The sequence below is a fragment of the Lagopus leucura genome, unplaced genomic scaffold (assembly GCF_019238085.1).
Source record: "Lagopus leucura isolate 7727_CA_CO unplaced genomic scaffold, USGS_WTPT01 Super-Scaffold_100002, whole genome shotgun sequence".
Classification (NCBI taxonomy): Eukaryota; Metazoa; Chordata; class Aves; order Galliformes; family Phasianidae; genus Lagopus; species Lagopus leucura.
The window spans coordinates 83824912-83850712 of NW_024962263.1; the positions used below are offsets into that span (position 1 = coordinate 83824912).

The following is a 25801-nucleotide window of genomic DNA, read 5'->3' on the forward strand; positions in this document are numbered from 1 at the left end:
GAGGAGAGGAGAGGAGAGGAGAGGAGAGGAGAGGAGAGGAGAGGAGAGGAGAGGAGAGGAGAGGAGAGGAGAGGAGAGGAGAGGAGAGGAGAGGAGAGGAGAGGAGAGGAGAGGAGAGGAGAGGAGAGGAGAGGAGAGGAGAGGAGAGGAGAGGAGAGGAGAGGAGAGGAGAGGAGAGGAGAGGAGAGGAGAGGAGAGGAGAGGAGAGGAGAGGAGAGGAGAAAGTGAGGGAAGGAAGGATGACTAAATCAAGGGAAGGTTTATCTCCTGGGTGAATTTAAGCAAACAAAAAGTAACAGCTGTACAAAGAAGCTTCTTGTTTCTGTGAACAAAGACACAACCAGGCAGATTTTTAGACCTTCACACATAGCAAGAGTATTTCCCCTCCAAAAGGCCACATAACACCAAGCAGGTTGTGTATTCCACAAATACGCCATGAAGGAGACTGATAACCACGCAAAGAGTTGCAAGCAAGCAAAACCGCCATGTCCTTTGGCCCCACATGTCACTTCACCTCAAATCTTTGTAATTAGGCTCTGAAATCAGAGGTGTGGCTCTGCTAGAAGTGGAGAGATACTTGTGCCATGTCACCGTTTGGCTGAATAACCCCTATTCATAACTTTAGAAGCAGGGTTTATAAGAAGGGAGGGTGGGCTAAGCTTGACAGAGCAACATGTCCAGCAAGGGCTCTCCATGTATTTAGCTCATATCACCTTTGTCTTCCCATTATACCAGAGGCACAGCCTTATACAAGAGTTCCAGCAGAATCACCCTCCCCTCAGTTACAGGGTAATGAAAGCATTGCACTGTCTGGAGTCTGTCCTGCAAGATTTCTGTCTTGAAATGAAGTAACAACAAGCAATTTCTCCTTGTGCTTCATCTTTTAAGTACAGATATAGTGAAAAGTCACCAGTCACTGACTTAGCAAACCAAGCAACCATAAAATGTGGCCACAAGCAACGTTTTCTTTAAGACTGGCAGAAATCACTGAATAAACTTGAAAAATGAGACTAAAACTGAACAGCAGAAATGGGGCTCACCCAGGATGCACCTGGGATACACCAACTGCAGAAGCAACTGTCTCAGAAAGGCCTACTCAGACTGGTTGCAAACAGCAGCTGCAGGGCTCCTCCACCATTTAACATTATATTAGGGCAAGTGTTTTCGGTGCGTGGCTGATTTCCTCTGAACAATGCAATTTTACGTGTCACCAAAACATTTCACATGTTCTGGCTGAAGGTAAGTTCTGACTGAAAAACAATGGTGGAAAAAGCATAGAAATCTTCCATCTAAGAAAAAGTTGCTTTGATTTTGTGTTCTGAAATAGTGTATTCCCTTTGAACTTGACCTGAATTTAAAAAATGAAGGAAAACAGTAAAAATAGAGTTAGAGCTGAAAATTTAGGGGAAAAAAAAAAAAGAAAAAAGCTTTGGGATGAGACTCTCTTCATTTAGCTGAAAAAGAACCCTCCTCTCCAAATATCTGTTTCGAGTTGAACTGATGTTAGATATTTGTGCTTTTTCTCTTTCAGTTTCACTACAAGAAGGAGAATCAGAAACTTAGTACTGAAAGTCCCAAGTTTTCTTCCTTTTTTTCAACTTTTATTTTAAAGAGAGAATGCATCCAAGCCTTGTGTTTAAATCAAAGATGGGTCTGAGTGCAGAACTTGAGCCTGTCATCTTCCCAGATGAGAACAACCCACATGAGAAATAGGGGGACCAGAAGGAAGAGCATATGAGGGTAGCAAGAAAACACACGGGTGACTGGAAACAGCTGTCATGGCAAAAGGGCAGGTGAAAGGATGAAAGAGTTGGAATATGAGACCAATAGCCTCAAAGTGGGCTTTTTCATAAAATGAGGATGTATTTTATGTAACAGTTGAATATTGCAGTTTACTGGCAGCTATTTTCCACCAGAAAATGCAACAGGCAATGGAGTGAAAAGTGATAAATCAGATTCAGCCTTGTTTCTACAGTACCTGACACCTCCTCCGAGACCTGAACCCCTCCAACGTGCATATGAATGTCCACTTTAATTCCACATTAAGAGCTGTGCACGGGAGACCAGGTTGTAGGCAGCTGTGTGTTCCAAGAAAAGCTCTGTGAAACTATTTTTTTTGTGACAAACAGGGAGGCAACTCATGAAACCAGCCAGAACCTGTGCTTTAGCAGCTGGGCAGCAGGGGCCATCAGCAACTCATTTAATGCAAGATCTCATTTCAAGAAAACACAAAAGGGGATTCAATTAGACAAACCATCAGGAAACACCATCTTCTTTCCTATGCTTCTAGAACAAGATATCTACTGGCTTTCATGATGTTGAGATCCAGCTCTTTGCACCACCCAGTCCTAAGGATACACATGAACTGCTCCCTCCCGTGACCCAGTGTACCTGTGTGCCTTGCAGACCTGTTTTACGTCACCAGCAACAATGCAGCCTGTGCTCATACACATGGAATGAATCATTTTTTGTTTAATCCTGCTAAGTATTTGCAAGTCTTACACTTGGGAGAGCCCCAAACGATTCACACACTTCCCAATAAGTTTGCTTTGCTGCCTCAACAAAAAGGCAGAAGGCCTTTTTTACCACCTGAAGTGCAACAAGCTGCATTACAAATTCTTCTCATTGCAACAAGAAGGGAGTTTCCTCCCAACAAGAAGGGAGTTAATACTGAGATTCGCAAATCCCTAGCTCTGACAGGGAATTTCATAGAATCATTTGAGTTGGAAGGGACCTTTAAAGGTCATTTAATCCAACTCTCCTGCACTGAACAGGGACACCTACAGCTAGATCAGGTTGCTCAGAGCCCTATCCAGCCTGACCTCGGATGTTTACATGGATGGGGCATCCACCAGCTCTCAGGGCAACATGCTGCACTGCTCACCACATTTATTATAAAATTTTTTTCCTTATATCCTGTCAAAATCTCCCCTCTTTTAGTTTGACACTGTTTCTCCTTGTCCTGTCACAACACATCCTGTTAAAGAATCTGTCCCCTTCTCTCTTATTGCCCTGCTTCAGATATCAAAAAGCCGCTCTCAGGTCTCCCTGGAACCTTGTCTTCTACAGGCTGAACAGCCCCAGCTCTCTCAGCCTTCCACATAGGGAAGGTGTTCCAGCCCTTGGACCATTTTTGTGGCCCTCCTCTGAACATGTTCCGAAAGGCTGATTTTCTTAACTCGCAGCCAATGAACATAGTCAACAAGTACCTGTGTGGTAAACATCAGCAAAAACACTCATTTTCTCCCTATTCTGACTGCCTTGTCAACTGGGACCACAAATATTTACAGCAGGAATTCCCTCCCACCACCTGTTCAGCATCACCCGAGGTCCTAAATCTCAACACACCAAGGGCAGCCCACCTCCCCACCAGCACACCTTCCACTTACCAGCCACCACCTGTAGTTGTCCTCTGGGATCAAGGCATTTTGTGAGGTCAGGAAAGGTTGCATAGTTGAGTTAAACCTCTGGTCGAACCAGAGGGAATGTCCCAGCTCGGAAATACAGGTGCTACAGCTACACGGCCTCCTAGGAAATTTGATGAGTTTTCGGACTTGCTCAGAAAACTGAGTGATGATGTATCTAGGATCCCAAGTGGTCATGGTCACCTGCTGCTTGTAGTTCAGCAGGAACGACGTCACTGTGATGAGCACGAAGGCGAATGTGAAGACCTTCACGTTCCTTTTCCTGACGGTGACCATCTTGGTGCTGGTGGAGCACGACGTGGGGGGAAAGCTAAGGCAACACAGACAGGCTGCTGCTAGTCCTCTCGGGGCTGCTCACCACCTGGGGCCTAGGCTATACCTACAACTGCAGTACCTCTGTCCACAGGGGAAGAAGATTCGTTTTTCCCAGACAGGCTTAAAAAAAGGCAGAGCTGGGTATTTCTTTTCCCTATTCACGGTGCTTGGAAATTTCTTCCACTATGGCTTCAACAAAGACAGATCCTTATCCTTTCACATTCCAGGTCTTCTGTGCAGGACCCAAACTGTAAAAAGCAGACCGTGTTCTTTCTTTCCTTGTAGATAGTTCACCAAGGATCAGATCGTTAGGGGATGTATATTCCAGCTGAGAAACATACTTTGATGTCCATTTAAGCCATGTAGAGCAGTTCGAAGCCTGGAGACACACACATAGAAAAAGAGAAAAACAAATGTCAGTTTCCATGCTTTTCACTGCCCATCCCAAAACTTGAGCCCTCAACACAGCACCAGCTATGACTTCAGCTGCCCTAAATGCATACCAAGGAGCTTCAGGCTGAAATTTCCAAAAGGGCAGAACATCGACCTGTGGACAGTTTAGCCCCTTTATATTGAGTCAGCCACAGCTCTCTGGCCCTGTTTGAATTACAGGTCAGTCATCTGAATAGCAATGAAACACCTTATTCCCTTAGGCTGACCTTGATAGCCACCAGATAAGCCAAGTATGCATAACATGATCCAGCTGAACAAAAAGCGCCAGACAGAGGAGGGAAGGACAGGAAGGAAGAAGAGTTCATTCCATTCTCTTTCTCCCCCAACAGGCTTCATTTCCTAAGCATTCTGGCTGGATTTGTAATTCGGAGAAAGCTAAGCAAGAATAGCTCATATATTCTGGGACAGACGGAGGAAGTTAAAGGATAAATGGCCTTTGTTTTGCATGGATTATTGTTATTTTCCGTCTTACTGCCAAGGTAGGCTAGGTACAGCCAGCTTTTGATCTCTGAGGCTCCCCTGAGATCCCAGCCAGGCAGAGAGGCAGGGAGTGGGGGCTGCTGAGCAGCCCGGATGGGGGATTTAAGCAAGCACCGAGTCTTTAAAAGCTGAATAATGGATCCTTCCTCCCACAACACCACTGTTTCATGGGAAGAAGATGTCTTGTGGCTTTTTAAAATTTAGATCTTTGCAAAAAAAAAAAAAAAGGCCTCTAAAGTGTCATCGCTTAATCAGCATTCTCTTAACTAAAAGAAAAAAAAAAGGAAAAACATTGGAGAAGAGTCTGCATTAGAATACGGGCAGTTTGTGAAAAAGCAAAAGCCCAGCAAACAAAGTCTTGTGGACTTAGCTTCAGGCATCCAGCCAGCAAAGAGCAAAACAGCAACTGTTATCTGTCAGAAATTCCCATATTAAACTAATCCTTGTAGGCTCCCTCCCATTTCACCCCCCCCCCCCAAGCTCCTTCACACAAAGGAAAGAGGTTGCTGCCTCTTCACTTGGGGATCTGCAGGGACACCCTAAAGGCCAAACTGCTTTTCCAAAGGGCTGGACATAGATACAGCACAGTTTTTCAGAGGTGTTGTTTAAATATTTACCGAGTTCTGTAAAGCCAAACCTGAAAGCAGGAGCTTCGATCATGGTTGTGAACCCCTGCTCTGCTCCAAGTTTCTCCTCCGTGATGGGCAGTGCGTGCCACCTAGTTAGTCGCTGCTTGCCAAATGCCCTGAGATTTATTTGCTGCCTGGACCAAACAAATGCAACCAAGGCTGACAAGCAGGTCAACCTGGATAACGAAAGGCTTTATTAACCCAGGCTGCTCAGGCAGTGAATTACACTGCAGAGAGCAATTCTGTGTGCCTGTTTCTAAAATGAATATTTTGAAGGGACCTGTGGTGAGTTTCGGTGCTAACCAGAGACCTCCCTGGGTACAGTTTGGGATTCACATTCCAAAAGGCACTGGGGATGAGGTCACCATGCCTTGGAGAGTAGGAATGGGATTTTAACAGCCCTGTCCACACCAGTTGGTCTCTGTGCCAGAGAGCGGTCCCAAATCTGTTTGCTTTACTGGTATGGATGCAGTTGCTAGTCTAAACAAAAACACAGCCCCCAAGCTCCCCAGGAAGTGCCAACTCCCAGAAACAAACTGATTCTCCATTTATGGGCCAGATAATTCAAAAGCTGCAATGTTGGCTGGCTGAACTCCTCCTGCTGTTAATGTTGAGCCAAATCACTGTTTGTCAACACAGTTGCTGCTCTTCAGTTATTTTTAAGTGGAAGAGGGAGGGGACCGTCTTGGAAAAGCCCATAAAATGGGGTATTGTTCAGAAAAGAACACAATTGCAGCCTCAAAAACAAACACCCATTTCACAACATTTTTTTTTTAAACTCATCTATGGTTAAACTTATATTTAGAATTAAAAAAAAAAAATGCTGTATTTATGCAGTGAACTGCAGTGACAAACTGTAACCATACCAGCCGTTATAGCACGGGGTGAAGGTGAGAAAAGAGCAGAACTCCTACGGCCCTTCTCCAGCGTGGAAACACACACCACACACTCTATTTTAATTCTGACTATTTCCGTTTACTTAGGAATGCTCGTGTTTCCTATGGGCGCTCAGAATAGGAAAATATATATATAAATATATCCTGACAGAAAGGCTCTCGGGACTATAAATATGATTTAGGGCCTGAGGAAAAGGCATGCTGAAATGAATAGAAAAAGTTTTCATTGGCTTTGCTGTGACCTGGATGAGGCCCATTTTTTTCTGTTCTTAACACAAATTAGATCCAACCCGGAGATCAGGATTTTCTTTCTTCCTTGCACTAAGGCTTCTACTGCATCTGAGACCATGCACCGTGCAAGAAGAGTGGGGCAGTGCCAAAGTAGCAGCCAGCCCTATGTTAGCTGCTGATGTGAGACCTGGCCCTGGGCTAAGTGCCTGCAACCCCCACTCTAGAGGAGTTGTTTCATCTCTCTATACTATTTGTACTAGTCAATTTAACTTATTGCAGAGAAGCAGCGTGCAACCAGACACGGTTTTATCAACACAACTCACTGTGACCTTGCCATTCACATATCTGCAAACAGGTTGTTTTGGCATTGGACCAAGGAACAATTCCTGAGAACTTAAGATGTGGAGGTTAAGTGCCCAGCCCTGATCAGCTATGATGCACCAACAGTTTAATGGGGTTGAACTTCACTGTGCCTGGGCCTACCTTTATCTGCTGTCAGCAGGTTAAGCTATCTTAAGCTACTGGGTCTTATCTGCAGTCTGGATTTCTCCTGCTTCCTTCCTACTTCCTCCTGCTTCCTACGTAAACTCTTGTTCTCATGTAAAATACCCTTGGACGTGCTAAGATAACTTAATTCTGCAGCGAACTTGCAATACACAGTGGCATACAATGCAGAGAAAATGCAAAATTGCATTTCTCAGGCAAGATCAAAAGTGAGGCAGGTTCCTTTGTGGGGGGTTCCAAATGCAGGAGTGGTTCCAGTGCGATTCCATGGTCATTAAGGAGGGCAGAGCTTAGTCCTCTAAGTTTTATGAACTGAAATAAAATATCCTGGGACCAATCCACTGCAATTAACTGTGTTCATTGTTTTCTTGCATTCTGGAAAGAAGGAAAATCAATACATTTGTTTTCCTCCTAGGGTAGATCTTATTTGTATTGCAAAATCGGAAGAAAGACTTTGGTCCTAGCCAACTTGGAATGTGGATAAAATCAAATCTATGTGATAGACTAATAAAAGAAACTCCTAAGAACTTCAGGAAATACTTTTTTTTTTATAAATCCACCTTGTAATGCAGTGTATTCTCATTGCATTTGTCAGGTAATGTGAAGAAAGCTCACCCGTATGCCACAAAGGAGCACAGAGAGACATGGACAGGTGGGAAAGTCCAAACAGTACCCTGTCTGGCTGCTTCCTGGCTCATCTTAGGGAGCCATCAGCCCATTAGAGCCCATTTCCTCCAGCACAGGGGCACGAGGGCAGATGAAAATGTGAAATAATGACTCAGAGAAAGAGCTACCCTGTCTGAGTCTGTGGCTATCCCATGACAGCCTCAGCCCCACTGTCCAGGTGTGAAACTCACGCAGATAAGCCAACACCAAAGCACTTTCTGCCTGCCTGGTGGCATAGAGCACAGTATGGGATGCAAGGGAAAAGCATCTGGGAACCTGATCTGGTGCTTAATCTAGTTATTGGCAACCCTGCCCACGTCAGGGGGGTGGGAACTAGATAATCTTTGAGGTCCCTTCCAACCCAAGCCATTCAATGATTCTATAATCCAGGCATGGCGCTGCCCCAGCCTCACCTTCTCCTAGTTGCTGGATCTGGACCAACTGTCCCCTAACAACACAGAGTCAGAACAGCAGTGTGAATTACTCTGTCATTTCAAATCACGTTGGCCACACACCACAGGTAATTTCGTTGGAAATACAAATCTTCAGAAAATATCATTCAAGAATGAATGACAGAAAATAATCTGAGCTATGCAAGTGGCATTTTGTTGAGGTCAAACCTGTGTGCTTAATGTTGCTTACAATAATGTCACTTCTTCCCAACTTTTGTTTCTAAAATTGCAAATTCTTTTTCAAAATTATTCTGAATTATCTTAGAAATGAAAGAAATGCGTAGAAATATTCAAGTGTGTGTTAAAGACAGTATTTCATAGTGGTAACGGGTTGACAGTTGGATTTAATGATCTTGGAGGCCTTTTCCAACCTTAATGATTCTGTGAAAATTCGCAGAATGCTTCTTCTCTTGATTTTTTTCTTAGTCTTAGACAAACAAACAAAAAAGCATAATGAAAATAATCATCTCCCCAAGTAAATGGCCTTTTATGGTTGAGTTTGACCACTTCCTAATGCCTGTTTGCTAGCAGGAAAGTACTAACTGCCAGCACATCAGTGACATCTTTGCCAGCCTTCATTTGATGCTGACAGTTCAGGATCCAGCCTCCTGGTCCACAGCCCACATTAAAACCTAGGTGTAAAACAAACTTCTCTGGTTTGATGTCATCAGCATTTTCCATATGCAGCACATTTGTCAGAACAGCACAAAAGCGACAAGAACCAACATCTCTGTATAAAGACATTTCCAGCTTTCCATGCAAACTCTGAACAGCTCAAAGGTTCACAGGTGCTTTGCATTCACAATACATTGTTATCAAGCCTTTTGGCAACACAAGCTGTATTTCCTCAAGCATGCTTCCTGTTGTTTTGGGACTTCTTCCCATTCATACTCCTCCTGAGTAACTATGTTTCCAACCTTGGGTCTCAGAGCTCCATCCTTGGATGCACCATGAGGATGCAAAATGAAATCTGTAGAAATGAAGGTCCCAAATGTTTTGGAAGATATCACCGCAGGGCAGCAGAAAGCTTGTCCCTGGAAAAACGTGTAATTTTTCAATTCAGTTTTGTGCTAAATCCTGGAAAGGAACAGTGGATGGGACTGTTATTCCAAAGCACAGGCTCGTCTGCCCTGCCCCAGCTCATCGCTGGCTCCTTCCCACTGCTAGCAGCTGGCTGACATTTAGAAACACTTTACTGGTCTGACACCTTGCCAGAGACCTCTGAGCACGAGGCTTTTGCTATGTGAGATGGATTGAGCAATTACAGCCTGACAAGTCCTCAGAGCTAAACACGAATCTCCCTCACACAGACAATGCTGGGAGCCCATGCAAGACCTCTAGGCCATCTCCTCCACCTCCAGATGATCAGTGTCAGAAAGAACCAAGGACCACACAAAGGATACAAACACCAGGGGATGCTGCCCATGCCCCAGCAACACAGGTATCACTGCCTCTGCCACCAAAAGCCGCCAGGGATGCTATTTTGGAAAAGCACCAGGTGTTAAGACTACCAAGAGAAGTTGTGGATGCCCCATCCCTGGCAGTATTCAAGGTCAGGTTGGAGAGGGCCTTGGGCAACCTGGTGTAGGGAGAGATGATCCTGTCCATGACAGGGGGTTGGATTAGATGTTCATGAAGAGTCTCTTCCAACCTGAACTATTCTTATGATTCCATGAATTCATTCTTTTCTATCCACAAGTTAATTAACACCAAACTGTGTTCTGTTTCTCAGAGCTAACTGGAGGCTCTTGCCCATCCTTATAGGGGTGACACAGGTGCTCCTGTCCTGTGTGCACTGAACAGCAACTCCAAGTCACACCTGTGTTTTAATCAGTAAGTTTTAATCTGTAACTCCCCTGCCACGTCTCTGACTGGTACTGTGAAGAACAAGCCTGTTTGACCACTGCTGCCAAAAAGGGTCACAATATCCAAGTCGGTCTAACATGTTGATAATGCTGCTCGCATTTGTTAAAATGCTCACCTCAAGTAACTCCAACTAATCATATCAACACTGCCTACATAAAAACAAAACAAAATATATAAAAAAAAAATCAAATGAAAACAAAGTAAAATTACACATTAGGTAACATTTAAGCTACAAGAAAAATTTGCTTTACTCAGATTTCAAGACAGCAACTCCCCCACGTTTCTTGAATTTGAAGCCAGACCTTGGGCACTGTTTCATCCATCACAGTGAATAGGAAAAAAACTGGAGGTGGTTTATGGAGCGTGAGTGCATAGCATTTAGGTGCTAGTGATCTGAAAAAAATTATTACCTGTGTCTTATCTGTCACACTTGGGCTGTCCAGGCAGATAAGAGATCTCCTTGATACTAACAGAGCCCTCCCTGCCTACATGCACAACAGGTCTGTGTGGTCAGAATAAGCAAACAGCTTTTTGTGCAAGATGTGTACAATATTAACAGAAATTTGGGTGTGGTAGTTGCACTCTATTACCTCAAAATAAATCTTTATCTTAGCAATTTTTAACAGGAATGTTACTAAGGTGCCTGGGAGTGGAATCTTTACTGCAGTTCTCGAGGGAAGGGCTGAACAACATCTCTGCTGTCGTGTCTATGGCAGAGGTCAACATGGGGAACTGGGTGTAGAGAAAGGCAGATGCTCAAATAAAACCTTTTTAAGGATAAAGGACAGCAGGGAGCTGGTGAATCAGAAGTGGGTCTGAAACAAAGTCTGCTCTGAGCAGCAGAGCTTGGATTGGACTCTAGGTGTTTGCTCTCTTCTCTGATCCCAATAAAAGAAAAAGATGCTGATGCTGCAAAATCATTCCAGGATCCCATCAACTCGTCACCTTTTGGATAAACAACACACCACCTACTACCATCTCTTTGCACCCTCTGGTCTTCATCCTTGAGAGGAGTGAAACTGGGTTTGGGGTGAAAGGGACAGCTGCAAGGAGCACGCCAGCTGTCTAAGGCTGACATCCCCTCAGGTCCCAGTTACTACTGGAAAGCACAGAGGTGACTGCAACTGTGAAGATGAAACCATGATCAAATTAGCCCCTGAGTATCTTTTCCATCAGATAAACTGGGAGAGACCACAGAGATGGGCAATTAATTCTACCCTACAGGCAACTCCACTGCTGAGACATTTCTTTGACTCAACCCTCAGTTTAAGCATCTTTAAAACAAAAGGAGAGCACCAGAGCAAAAGCCATCCAGCCACATTGCAAGCAGCAGTGATTACAGCCAAAGGTGAGGTGGGAGGCTCCCAGGTCTCCCCTGGGTTGTGATGGAAACCAGAGGGGGAAGAACATACTATAGGAAGCAACATTCTCCCACTAAAAAGTGATGTTTGGATGAGTAGTCTTACTTCTTTCCACATACAGTATGACTCAAAAACAGGACCTCTGCTTCCCTTGTGGTACCTCATTTTCTTTCATATATTCCAAATTTTCTTTCACACGTACACATCTTATGTTTTAAATAGAAAATGCATCACTAGAAACTCTTAAAAATATTCTTTTCCTTTCTCATCTTGCAGTCTACAATGTTAGACAGGCTCAGGATTAAAATGTTGGACTAGGAAGGCAATTCTGCAGTGGGGCAACACACACCACTGGGCTGGGCTGGGAGTTTGGTGCTGTCTTTATACAGGCTGGCACACCAAGAGCCCAAAGCTGAAGCAACAAATACAACAACGCCACAGTGAAAATCAAAACCTAAAATTCCTTCGTAACATCTGTCTCTGAATTGTTCAACTAGTAACAGTTCTTAACAACATCCAACTAGAAGACTGGGCCAACTAAAAATTGCTGTTTGACACCCTTTGATGACAGAGAGACCACGGTGGACAGAGAGCTTCTGTACCCTGAAATCTTTCCCATGCCATTAGGTGGTATTTAATCGGAGATCAAGCTTTGCTGGCTTTTGCTTGGGAGATCAGGAGCTGTCAAAGGGATTTTCAGGACATTCACGTGTGTTTCCACCAAGTGCAATTCTTCAATAGCTCATGATAGGAACAGTCCTACTCACGGAGCTTTTCAAGAATAGTTTGCTTGTCTTTCTCTCTTCCCTTCTTTATTTCTTTTTTCATTTCTTTCCTACATTTTTTCTTTCTTCCTTTCTTCTCTTCCTTTCCTTCCTAACTTTCTTTTTTTCTTTCTTTCTTTCTTTCTTTCTTTCTTACTTTCTGGGGTGAAGTTGATCAGTTTGCCAAAACTGAAACTTTTCGGAGATAAAATAATTTTCCATCTTGATTTTCTGTTTCAGGAAACTTTCAAAAAAAAAAAAAAAAAAAGAGAAGAACCTTTGACATTTGAAATGAAAAACTCTAGGCTCTATTTTCACTCCTGGTAGGAGAAGAGTGAAGAAATTTTCACATTTTCATTTTGGTTTCACTACATATTGATTTGACTCTTTCTCTCTCTCTCTCTCTCTCTCTCTCTCTATATATATATACATATTTAAGAATCTTGCATCAGTTCCCCAGAGCCAGTAAGAATGCTTCTGTCAGGTAATCCAAGTACAAAAAGACAAATTAATGGTGGCAACAGCAGTAACAGAAATAGAGGCAAGTTAAAAATATTGTAGAAGAGAATTCCTGTACATGCATTAGTTTCAGTTTTATAGGATTACAGGAGAGGATATAGGATTACTTCAGATTACGGAACACTCTAAACTAAAGGTAGAATTCAATCACATTGACAGCACGTGCTTTGCTAATTTGTCTACGTGCATCCAGCCCCAAATAGTCACCAGCTCCAAACAGCAGGCTGTTTCTTCGTTAATACCCAGGGAAATGGATGTGAGTCCAAATACAGTTGTTCATATAGAATCATAGAATCATAGAATCACCAAGGTTGGAAAAGACCTAAAAGATCATCCAGTCCAACCGTTCACCTATTCCCAATAGCTCCCACTAAACCATGTCCCTCAACACAACATCCAGCCTTTCCTTGAACACCGCCAGGCTCGGTGACTCCACCACCTCCCTGGGCAGTCCATTCCAGTGCCTGACCACCCTTTCTGAAAAGTAATACTTCCTAATGTCCAGCCTGAATCTCCCCTGCCGTAGCTTGAAAAGCTACGGCTTTTCATATGAATATGGAAGACGCTGCAAGGAATATATTGTGAAGAATCTTCATTTCATGATACTAATAGTGTGATTAACATGCTGCAGAATGCCTCTGAGCACTGTAATTCTAAATCCAGAGAAAGGTTAGATAATAATGATAACAGTATTGTCAATAATCCCCCAAATCTAGGAAACATGTTTTCAGGCCCGTGTGAGCATCTCTCACTGTCTCCCCTGGAATTTCTGTCTAGAAGTACTACTGAACAGTTTTTGGCACTGCAGGCTCATTAACTCATTGCATGCACACTGAGGGCTCCTTGTCAAACCAACAGCCTATCTCTTAGAATCAATGACACCGACCAGTGCAGCTCTGTGTTAAACATTTATTCATCAGACACGCTGCACTCATGCTGCAGAAGGTCTAATAGCACCACAGGGATTTGCTCCTTCATTAATGTGGGATTTGAATTCAGCCTAGTGAAGGCATAGGTGTTGGACAGCCCACAGTAAAATCTAGAGGGGTTTTAGCATCTGTGCAGTCTGAACTTGTCAGCCTATGCAAGATACAGAACGTACAAATTAAAATGTCCAGTTTTCCATTTACTGTGCATGCCTCTGAGAAAATATATAACAGAGATACGTAATGCACGTGGTAATTAATACACCATGCTACGAGCCAGAATTGCAAAGCCATTATGCAGGTCTTTTAAATTGATCGATCATTTGTACACCCTTAAGAGGAGCACTTGACCTATTTGGATCCAAGCGCACTGTGCTCACACATCACCCAGCCTCTGTGCACAATAATCTTCCCAGGTCAGTTTCTGCCCTACATCTACAATGACAGGAAAGAAATGAATGACTCAGGCTGCCTTTTGTCCAGAGGACTGCCAGATCTCAGGCTGTTTCTAATACCTGTTGGATAGAAGCTTATGCCCGGAGCAGGCAATCTGAATAAGAACCTATGATGTTCTGTGAGTGGAAGCTTTGCTCTGGATTGTGTGCCAGCCTGGCTAGAGAAAACAGCAGTATTTCAGCAAAGAAATTCTGTCTTTTTGTCTGGAGTTTTTAAGTGTTTGTAGGGAAACAAAGATTAGCATACATCAGAGTGGCACAGAACAGGCTTCCGATAATCCTGCATATGAAAATATGTCAAGAGCTGCATGCAAAATGGATTTGCATACATCAGAATTGCATATACAGCAGCTTGATTGGGCATCCTGAAATGCATTAAAAATGTTAATACTGAAGTATGTGGATGCTGATAATTGCATCCTGGAGAAATACACACAGATGAGCACAAACCTATGGCATCATTTCCACTTATCTTACTTGGATGGCTAAAACATAAAAAGAAAGAGTACTAAGATAGCTAGGTAGCCAGCGCCCTTAGAACATTTAAGGGATTCCTGGTTCAAAGAGAAATTCAAAGTATGCCCCATGAAGAAATAATTAGCTGAGAAAAATTTTGTTTATTTAGTACTGAAATTCTGAACTTTGAATATCATACTAGAGTCCACTGAGTTAGAAAAAAAGCAGAAATTTTAGCACAAGACAATGGTCACTAATTCCATTTTGCACATATGGCATCAACACCTTGGTCTCACCCTATGCAGGGCTGCCAGACACATCATGCTCCAAGCCACATCCCAGGTTGGATGGGGCTTTGAGCAACCTGGTCTAGTTGGAGGTGTCCTTGCCTAAAACAGGGTGGTTGGAACTAAATGATCTCAAATGATCTTCCACCCCAAACCATTCTGTGATTCTATGATCCTACTCAGAAATGAAACTGTAGCAGGTCAGATGCTGGAAATTTCCCTTTTTGTCAATGATGTGGAGAGGAAGGGAGACACTGCTCAGGGAGGTGGTGAAGTCACTGTCCCTGGAGGTATCAAGAAGCGTGTAGATGTGGTACTAAGGAACATGGTTTACTGGGCAACATTAGTGGCAGGTGGACAGCTGGGCTAGATGATCTTAGAGTTCTTTCTCAACCTTAATGATTCTTCGATTCTATGATTCTAAGTGTCAAAACTTCTCAGCAGCTTCCAAGAGCTGTGAATGTAGGAGCATCACCTAAAGAAAAGCTTAAAAGCAGGCTCCATCTGGGATGCAACACGGAAGCTACTTAGCAATGCACACAAATATTGCTACTGTGCACAAAAGTTTCCAACAGAAATAAAAAAAACAATCTTGTCCTCCCAAAGAAGGATGGCTGTTTCAGACCAGGAAAGGCTACAGTCAAAGTGGGGTCTCAGGCCTCCTGTTCTCAGTCCCATGAAAAGTGTCATTGAAAATGGAACTTACAAAAATGTCACCACTTGATCTAGCATTAAAGCTTGAGCATGCTTTAATGGGCACAGCACTAAAAAGTAAAGGAAAATAAGGGTCTCTGCAACCACAGCCGTGGCCTGGGGCTTTGGGTTTGCTTTTAAATGAGCAATCAATTCAAGTCAATAAGTTTGCTTTGCAAGTGGGAGCTACAGGATTTTTATTTGTGTGGCCTCGATTAAGCAAAGGAAAAAGAAAAGTCATTTCACCTTTAATTAAAATGTCTCAAGGATTTGCCAGGAATTGTATATATTGTGAACTCCTGAAAACACACTGTTCTGTTTGGCTTGGCTTTAAATAGGTATGATAAGTTTTTAATCCCTCTTTTTTAAGATGTCTTTCTCACTGAAATGTGAGATGGAAATCACTACAAACAGAATTTCATAGTATCACAGTATCACTCAGGTTGGAAAAAACCACTTAGATCATACAGTCCAACCACCTATCCATCCCCACCATGCCCACTAAACCATGTCCGTTAGTGATGCATCTACACGTCTCTTGAGCACATCCAGGGTGACACCACCACCTCCTTGGGCAGCCTGTGCCAATGCCTCACCACTCTTTCTGAGGAGAAATTCTTCCTAATGTCAACCTGAACCTCCCTGCAACTTGAGGCCACCACCTGTTGCCCTATCGCTGTCACCCAGGAGAAGAGGCCAAGTCCCAACTCTCCACAACCTCTTTTCAGGGAGTTGTAGAGAGTGTTAAGTTACCCTCAGAGTCTCCTTGTCTCCAGAATAAATGATCCCAGAAACAATCCTAATAAATTCCCAGAGGAGAACTGACGAATGATGATTTATGCAGGAAACACAGCATTGGCTCAGGGACATTGCTGTTTCCAAGCTGGTCTAACAGGGGTCAAGAGCTCTCAGCCCAGCAGTTTCACAACATACAGCTTCATCCAGCAACAGGCAGTTATTGCTACCAGGCTGTTCTCATCCAAACAGTAAATACCCGTAGGTCCCAGCTGTTCGTTTAAAAAACCTCCTTCCTAGAGATCAGCATCATCACTGCACAGACATTTCCAAACTTGCAACTGACAGAAATTCTTCTCATTTTCTTGCCTTCTGTGCTTCCTACTTAATTTCATCAACCCTGCTCCGATTTACATGCACGGCAGATTTGGTGCATTGCTGATCTGTATGAGAAACAGCGAAGAAAGTGTGGGAGACAGGCAGCACCAGGGCTCATAGTGACAGCACACGGAATATGAAGGCAAAATTACCTCACCTGAGTTTTACAAATACATTCAGTCACTTCCACCACCCAGAAAAGCAGCAGAGGAGGATGCTTCAGCCCTCACAGTTGCACAGCGAGGTGCAGTTCCTGGCTGGCCCTTTGATTTGGGCGGAACGCAGACAGTCTGGCTTTGGTTCTGGACATTCGTTCATAGAAATGAAGGAGGCTCAGCTGGGCAAGGCATGAAGGTGGAACCAGCCAGCGACATATAGCCATTTTGTGAGATGTTTGTCTAGCTTGTTCTATCATTCCAAGCTTTTTTTTTTTTCTCAGCAAAAGAAGCGTGGCCAGCAGATCAAAGGGAGGTGACCCTGCCCCTTTACTCTGCGCTGGTGAGACCTCACCTGGGATACTGTGACCAGATGCAGAGTCCTCAGTACAGGAGACATGAGGACCTGTTGGGGTGCACCTATAGGAGGGCCACAAAAGTGATGGTAACGATCCAAGGGATGAGGACAGGCTGAGAGAGCTGGGCTTTTCAGTCTGGAGAAGGCTCCAGGGACATCTTAGAGCAGCCTTTCAATATCAATGGGGAGCAACATGAAAGAAGGGGACAGATTATTTAGGAGGGTCAGTTGTGACAGGACAAGGAGAAATTATTTCAATATAAAACAGGGGAGAACTAGATTGTATATAGGTAAACAATTTTTTATGATAAGGGTAATGAAGCACTGGCACAGGTTGCCCAGAGAGGTGATGAATGCTTTGTCTCTGGAGACATTCAAGGTCAGGCTGGACAGGTGCTCTATAGGTGTCCCTGTTCATTGCAGGGGAATTGGACCAGGTGGCTTTTAAAAGTCCCTTCGAACTTGAAGGATTCTATCATTCTACAGTCCTGGTGAGCAGCCATCTGCTGCTGAAGCTACACTGCAGCCACCACAGTGATGCAGAGGGGCAAGGAGTAAGAACACCCCTCTGGGAAACAGCTTCAGCCTCGGATCCCTTGCCTCATTCACAGGATATGACATTATTTTGATAACTGTAGGAAAAGTTCTGGGATGCCTGAGCCAGGCAGCCAACTGGGAAGGACACAGCCAAACGTACATAGCCCATAGGGATATCAGAGGCTGCTGTACATGGAGGGAGATTTTGTTTTCATGCACAAAACAAAATAGTTAAAGCGTGTTTCCTTAAGTTTTCTTCAGCTCCACTTTCTTTCTACCCCACGGTTGTGGAGGAAAGAGGAGAATGCATAAGGAAAGAGGATTTGTTAGGATTAGCTGGGAGCAGGAAGGGTCTGAGAGCGAGCTTACAGCCATGCTGACAGCTTACAGCTGGAGTTAACCCTTAGGTGATATGTGCTGCTGCGTGCAAGGATGCAGGGAGTTACACACGCATCTACCCACAGTCCAAATTCCTTCTGGGCTGAACCAAAGCAAACTCTAACCAGGATAAAACCCTCCTCAAAGCTAAATGCTGAACAAAGGAGAGAGGAATTAGAATCAGCTCTCTTCTCTCCTTGGCTGCTATTGCAGGTACTCTCTTCAACCCTGCACTCCGCAAAGCTTTTACAAACAGCTGTAAAAGAGAACATGGAGTTAACTTGCCCATTTGTCACTGTCACAGCAAAAGGGATGAAGAAGTTTTTGCAGCCCCAACTGAGCCCACAGGGAGGAATTTGCTGCCCAGGCGCCCATCAGTAATATAAGAGGGTAAGGTTCCTACGGGTGATGCCTGCCTCGAGCCCATAATACATGGCTGATTGAATGCACACAAAGTCCCATCTCCAAACTGCCCTGCCCTGATGTGCCAAGCCTGTGACTTGACAGGTGTGCCCATTACTTCAAGTTGGCCAGGCATCTTTAAATGAGTGCAGAAATACCAAACCAATTCAGAAATTACAGTAGACCTGTCTTCATGACGAGCTAGCGAAAAGAGAAGAGTCCTAATATCCCTGGTCAAAACAAAAACATAATGAAAACATGTACCTAGAAGATCACAAAACCCAAGTGGCATTAATCAGCTGCATGATGATCAATAAGTAACTCTGGCCTTTGCACTCACTGCAGCCATTTAATGCACTTGAGGTTTGTGGCAGATAGGTAACTAATGATAGGACAAGAGGTAATGGTTTTAAGTTGCGTCACGGGAGGTTCAAGTTGGATATCAGGAAAAATTTTCTCTCTGAAGGGGCGGTCAAACATTGTAACAGGCTGCTCAGGGAGGTGGAGGAGTCACTGTCCTTGGAGGTGTTGAAGAAATGTGTTGATGTGACACTGAGACATGACTTAGTGGGAATGGTGGGGGCGGACTGACAAGCTGGACTAGATGATTCACACAGAGGGTGGTGACACACTGGAAAGGTTGCCCAGAGAGACTGTGGATGCCCTATCCTTGGAGGCATTCAAGGCCAGGCTGGATGTGGCTCTGGGCAGCCTGGTCTGGTGGTTGGTGATCCTGCACGTAGCAGGGGGATTGAAACAAGATGATCGCTGTGGTTCTTTTCAACCCAGGCCATTCTGTGATTCTATAATTTTAATGTTTCTTTGGTCCCAATATGCAGCTTTGTGCATGCGTGCATGGCTCCTCTCCACTTCAACTGTATTTCACTGCAGTGCATGTGAGAGCTGCATCCAACCCTCAAAAGAAAGTCCCCTGTGCAGTCAAGGGGACTGCAAAGCCTAGCAAATGGTAAATTATCAGGAGCCTGGGACACATCCTGCCATGGGACATCTAAACCCACTGCCACTTGCACAGGCTTGTGGTTTGAGTGACTGCAGCAGAACCTTCCCATTGCCACCTGTCTGCACTGAAATTTACCATCAGAGATGCTCATTTTGGTTACTACCTCCCCAGTACAATATTGCCAACCTACACTGACCCCAGTGCTAAGGTTCACAGGTTGCTTTTGTAACTTTATCACCAGCTTCCAAGAGCCTTTTCTCCCATGGCCCTGGACAAGATTATCCACTGCAACTTGACTGCGTTGCTATGGTAGTAATAAGGAAAAAAGTAATTTCTTTTCCTTAAAGAAAAAAAAAAAAATCAATAATTGGCATTACTATGTAAGATCCCTGACTTTAATTATAAATAAATGTTAGACCTTCTCAAATAACAGGGAATTTATGGCAGCAGGCTGCATGATGCTGCTTAAGCCTATGTGGCCATCACGATACATACAGAAGACAGAAAAAGTACCAGGGACTGCAGCTTGCATTTTATCGCCCAGGAAAATGAACGTGTAAACAGCAATAAAACGCTCAATTATTTAGCACAAAGCCAAAACACTCAGCAGCATTTATAGCCTAATAGATGGCATGCTTGCCTGCTCTAATTTACCATTAAACAAACAAGACAAGGATGAGAGAAAAAAACACAATGGCCCCTGCCAATATGATCAGCTCCAAGACGCCAGGTGAGAACAGCTCGATGAAGGGAACACTGTGTTGCTTCAGCTGGCTTTACCATCAGTCATTTAGCCTGGGCTGCATGTGCCACAGAACTGCAAAGTGTGCGTCTGCTCCATCCCTGTGTCTCCTGCAGGACAAGCAGGGTAAGGGGGGCTGCCTGAGGCAGGAGAAGGGGTTATTTATCAGAAGCCTTGTAACAGATTGGTTTCTGGAGAAGCAAGCTTGCTAGCGTAGGACTGAATGGTCAGGGGCATTATCCATGACAAGATGCAAGCTGGAAAGGCAGGGAGAGCCTAAAAAATAGGTAAAAAAGGTAAAAGTCCTTCAGTGCCATCTGTTCAAAAGCAAGGAGAGAGAATGAGAAAAAAATGTTTGTACTGGAAACTAAGCCATCCAGAGCCAAGCCTAGATGGCCTAGAAGAGTATTAGAAGCAGTATTGTGTATGGTTGGTGCTGCCCGGCTGTGGGCTTTGACTTTCACAGCTTCCTTGTCTGTGCTGCCTACAAAAGTTTAGTCATGGCTTATCAGAGAAGCCCAGTTTGTGTGGATTTTTTACATATATACATATAATGAAACGCATACACTGCTGATATAAATCAGATATCCATTGCAGTCAAGGTGTGTCAGATTAGAAAGGACAGATGTCCAGCAGGGTCTGTCTGTGATAAGACAAAGGGAAAGGGTTTCAGACTAGAAGAAGGGAGATTTAGACTGGCTTCAAGGAAATACTGAAATAAATAAATGATTTTATTACAGTAATTGTAGTGAAGAACAGGTTGCCCAGAGAAGAGTTGATAGCTCTGTCTCTGGAGATGTTCAAGGTCCGGCTGGATGGGGCTCTGAGCAGCCTGATCTAGCTGTAGGTGTCTGTTGAAGGAGAGTTTGACTAGATGACCTTTACGTGACCAACTCAAATGATTCTATGATTCAACGATTCATCTCAAATGTTCAACTTACACTTGTAATTTCAAAGTCAAACTCTTCTGCTGGGCAACTCTCATATTGAGGCTCTCCCTCTGCTGGCTCCCCTTGCCCTCTCATTTACCAGCCTCCCAATTTAGACATCAAACTAACTGCCTAATGCAGGCAGAGTGTGTGCATAACCCAGACTGCAGGGGAAGGATTTATCAACTAAAAACATAGACATTTTTTCACCATTGAATTTGTGATTGTATCTTGAGCCTGCTCTGAGACCAAGTACAACTGGATGAGCTTTGTAAATTATTTCCACCAGCTGTTTAATCCAGTGTTCCCTTTTTAAAGCTCAGCCGTATTTTAAGATGTCTCATGCTTATAATAGTGGCCATTAGGTGGAGGACACTTCTTATATTTGACATAATCAGGACAGAAGAAATAGAAAGTAACAGACCAAACAGACCACCTTCTATCCAGATCTACTCCATTCACTTCACTGACAATTCCAGAAGCGGGTCCTGCAAGAATCTCACCCTGTATAGAGCAGAGGACCTGAGAATGACTCCTGATGTGGCTTCCTAGACCTGGTTCAAAGCCCAAAGTCAGCAGAAAAGTTGAGAGCAGCATGTACCATGATCTGGCATCAATTATCAAGCTGCTATATAGAACCAAAGTAGAATGCTAAATTCTGAGTTCTTTCATTCCCTGCACGTTTCCCTATGTAAGAGCAGGGAAAAAAAAATCCATAATCACCAGCATGACTGCCTGCTTGGATTTTAAAGCTGATAGTAAGTAGTACATCTGTCTTTTAGTTATTAACGTAACTAAGCTTATTGCATAACAGCCGTTTATTTTTGGAAAGCAGTCCTTTCTACCTGTCCCAACAGCATATTACTGAGACAGTAGGAACTGGGAGCTTTTGAGCTACAAGAGAATTTCTACAGACCACAATCAGTTATCAAATTGTGTCAGATAGTGTCCTGAAAGTCTGGGTCACCAATTACCCACCTTTCTGAGAGAAAAGTCCATTTATACTTCCCCAACCACCTTTGCATTAGCTTCCATTTCATTCAGCTGTAGGTAATGCTTCATTTTTACTCATCTCATGAATGTTTACAAGCAATGTCAGCAGAGAGCATTCCTCTGCCAGATCACACACTCCACGTGCTGATGTTACACATCACCCTCTCCTTTCTTTGCTCAGGACAAAGCCAGCTCAAGCTATGCCTAGACCTGGGGTCAAACTTGTGCCCCTGTATCAGGCACACCGTGGGAACTTGACCCCTGGGACTTTTATCTTTGCGTCATCAGCAGACCTGCAGCAGCTCAGGGTTTCTTGCAGAGTACTGCTGACTTCTCTCTGCTATTCTCTGCAACAGCAAAAGGAAAGTGTGGTTGTACAGTATGAATGTCTGTCATATTGTGTTCATATTCTTGAGTTAAAGGCTCTCAAAACACCCAATTACAGGTCTCTGAATGCCAAATCAATATTTCAGAATTTACCCCTACTTTCCTGCAGTGTTATCAATCACAAACAAAACACATTTTATAGTGCCTCTGTTTGACTTCACCTTATCATTGTACAAAGTATAGTTGTATTTTTTTTATACACACACATATATATACATATATATAGTATAAGGTGGGGCAGGGCTGTGGGTGAGAAACAACATCAATGTGTACTAGATTACGAACAATGAGAAGACTTCAGAACTTAGGGGCTTCTGCTGCATCTATAGATCTGAGCAAGGGTCTCAAGATTTTATGGTAACAATATCACAGCCTTTTCTCCATGCTTTGGGATGATTTAACCCTTCTTTGCTCACAGCTCTCAAAGACAGGAGCTAAACACATTAACCTTTCTGCCCGTTTAGCCTTATATGCTCCTAGCAGGAAGACGTAGCAGTGCAAGAATGTGTCAGCACAACCAATAAGGCACTTGCTAGCATTTGAAGAGGCTCCTAATGTCCATCCACAAAAGTGCAATGTGCTGTCATCGTGACAAGGGAGGCACCAGATGCCTTTATTTTTAATTGTTCTGAAGAGGCACCTGCCCCACTGCAAGCTCTACCCAAAGACAAGATTATTATCAACCCCTCCCCAAGGCAAACACTAGTCTGAGACATCCTCTTTTCTGTGCACTGAAAAATGTTTCTAGTTCATAAATTCATGGCACGGGTTCAAAATGACTCCCAGAAGCTCTTTCAGCCACAGCCACAAATATGGTTTCACTCTTCAAATTCTGCATTGGCAGTAAAATCAAAGCTTGGCCACTGTTTGGCCATTCCAGCTTGGAAACAATTTTTTTTGGCTGAGATTTCCTCAGTCAACTTAATCCTCAAAAGCCATCAATCACTGATGCTGAGATGAAGGCACCAGTCTGAATGCATTGCTGGCCTACAGAGAAGTAACCCCTCGTTTTTGGTGCTCCTGTGAGCTTTTCCTCAAAGGTGAATTTCCCTGTGCAAACCATTTAGACAGAGCGGTACTCCCTCCTGGTGTGCTACTGAAATACCTAGGATAGAGCATTTAAATGCAAGAAGGCAAAACAATCGTATTGACTGTCCTTTGTCTGCCTTTATTTAATTCTGTAAAGCAAACAGCTTGTGTGAAATGCACTCCTCCTAATAAAACTGTATTGCACATTTGCTTACAGAGGGTCACCAGGGAGAGCAAATGTGCCTGTACTCAGCAATAGATGTTGAATTTGAGGTTGAACAGCAATTATTCAAAATGAGAGAGACTACTAGATCCAAGACTACTGCCCTTTAGGACTCAGCCTGTCAAGTTGCATTGCTCTGTACTTTTTATCCAAGTGAACTGCATCTCCACACTGTTATTGTCGGGTGATATTCTAGCCTTTAAGTCCAAGCTGATGGAGCTTGAAAAGTGTAAGCAAATCCAAACTGCATATTCTTTGTTAAAAAGACCACTGTTACTATTTTTATTAATAACCAATATGCCATAGCATATTAAAGGAACAAAACTTTAAATAATTCATCCTGAAAGGATACAAAACCAGTGCTTTCAATTTAAACACACTTACAATTGCTTCTTCCCTAGTTTTCAACATTCTGTAGCTATATCATCAAGAGGAAGTTGCTACCATCTATTTATTTCTCCAGGGTTTTTGCTGTGCGCATTTTCCATCAGTAAACTGCTATTTCTTCCTCTTCTGAAATTAAACAAGGAGTCATTAAAACACCACACATGCGATTCTCTACACATTCTTCCTCAACACTTATTACCTATCTAGCTTTGCACTCGATATACTTGTACATATTACTCACCAAAGACAAACGTAACAAAATTCCACAGAGCTCAAGTGTGCCATGTCCTTTTCAAGTACGATTTAATCAATGCATGGCCACCTCAGCCCTGACCAGATGATCAGTCAGCACAGCTCTGAGTAATCTCTTGGAAAGTCTGAGCCTACAGACAATTACAGACCACTTAATCACAAAATTTAATCAAGATAATAATTAGGCACTGCATCCTGTTTAATGCACAAGGATGTGAGCCTTCCAGTTCCTGCTGCCAGATTGGAACTGAACACATGAACGGGGGAAAGAATCAGCAAAGTCAACAGACTATATCCTTGATGAAAGAGAAAATGCCAAACTCAGATGCCTTGGCAAATCCTTTGTGCCAGCTGAAAATCCAATCCTACAAAATTCTCTCAAAGCCTTATTTCTTCAGAAGTCCAACTTACTTTTATTTGACCAGGCTTGAGAGATAAAGCTCAGGGTCTTGGCCCTGTAGATGCTGTATTGATGCTTAGCAAACGGTTCTTGCTCAGAGAAACCTTGCCCTGCAGAATGGTCAAGCATGGAAAGGAAAAGGTCTATTAAGTGACTTTTTGAAGGTCAAAGTGAACATACAAGCCTGTCAGCTGCCTGTCAGTCATCGTAACCACTGCAGCACACTGCTTCTGTCGGGTCAGCTTCGGAGGTCTACGCAAAGAGTTACATGAGTCTGCAGTTAATGTATTTTTAAAACAGTGTTGTGATTACTGTAAGCTAAGCAAAGTCACTTTCTGGGACAGATGCTGCTTTTTCCATATTTACTTCCAGTTTCAAAGTGCTGTGTAGGTCTTCTTGTTATAGCCAAATTAGACCCACACATGATACAGCTGGAGAAACAGAAGGAATAGCAATGCATTTGTAAACACTAAAAAGTCCAGATACACAAACTTTTGGAAGTAGGAGTGGAGGAGCGGAGAAAATGGGTGAGATGACCCCACAAGTCACTTCCACTTCTGAATTCCACAAAACTTTCTGTGTTAAAAACAGGTTGAAAAGTAGATTTTTTCCTATTAAAAAAATGCTCTATTGTAGGCTGAGAGAGTAGTTCTATATGTTCTCTTTGGAGGAAACATATTGGGGACAGGATGCTGAATGCTGCTTTGTCCTCAGAATAGAGACAGGCATGTTTTAGAAGTCTGTTGGACAGTTTTATTTATACTAAGGATCATGGTAGTCACAGCTGCTTGAGATCAGGTGCCAAATCATTTGAAACCACATCCCAGTGCTTCCTGCATGCCACCTATTCTGTCTATGCATGGTTTGCTGTGAAAAGCCTGGGCAAAGTGTACATCTTCACCAAATACCATCATGCGTTGAGATCCCATGTCTCCCTCTGAGTCCAATTCATGCTAACTGTGGACATGGGCCAATACCCCATTTGGAACTTGCATGGCATCCCATAGGAACCAGCAGAAAATGAACTCTACAGACGGACAAGGAAGTGAAATCCTTTCTTCATACATACAATATAATATACTATAAAATAACAAAGAAGTTGAGCTGAGTGATGGTAACATTTCCATCTTTACAGCCGCTGTTAGCTACAACGAATCCTTTTTGTAAAGTCAGTGTC

The 25801-nt window shown here is 43.4% G+C and overlaps 1 protein-coding gene across 2 annotated transcripts in view; it reads right to left on the reverse strand.

The window, feature by feature from the left end:
• The window catches only part of ST3GAL1 (ST3 beta-galactoside alpha-2,3-sialyltransferase 1), a 72992-nt gene that overhangs the window by 22196 nt on the left and 24995 nt on the right, over nucleotides 1-25801 (reverse strand). For both annotated transcript variants that reach the window (XM_042870180.1, XM_042870181.1), the window contains exon 2: nucleotides 3390-4119. In XM_042870180.1, the coding sequence (XP_042726114.1) occupies nucleotides 3390-3701 (312 nt within the window). In that variant the 5' untranslated portion in view covers nucleotides 3702-4119. The remainder of the gene's footprint in view (nucleotides 1-3389; nucleotides 4120-25801) is intronic.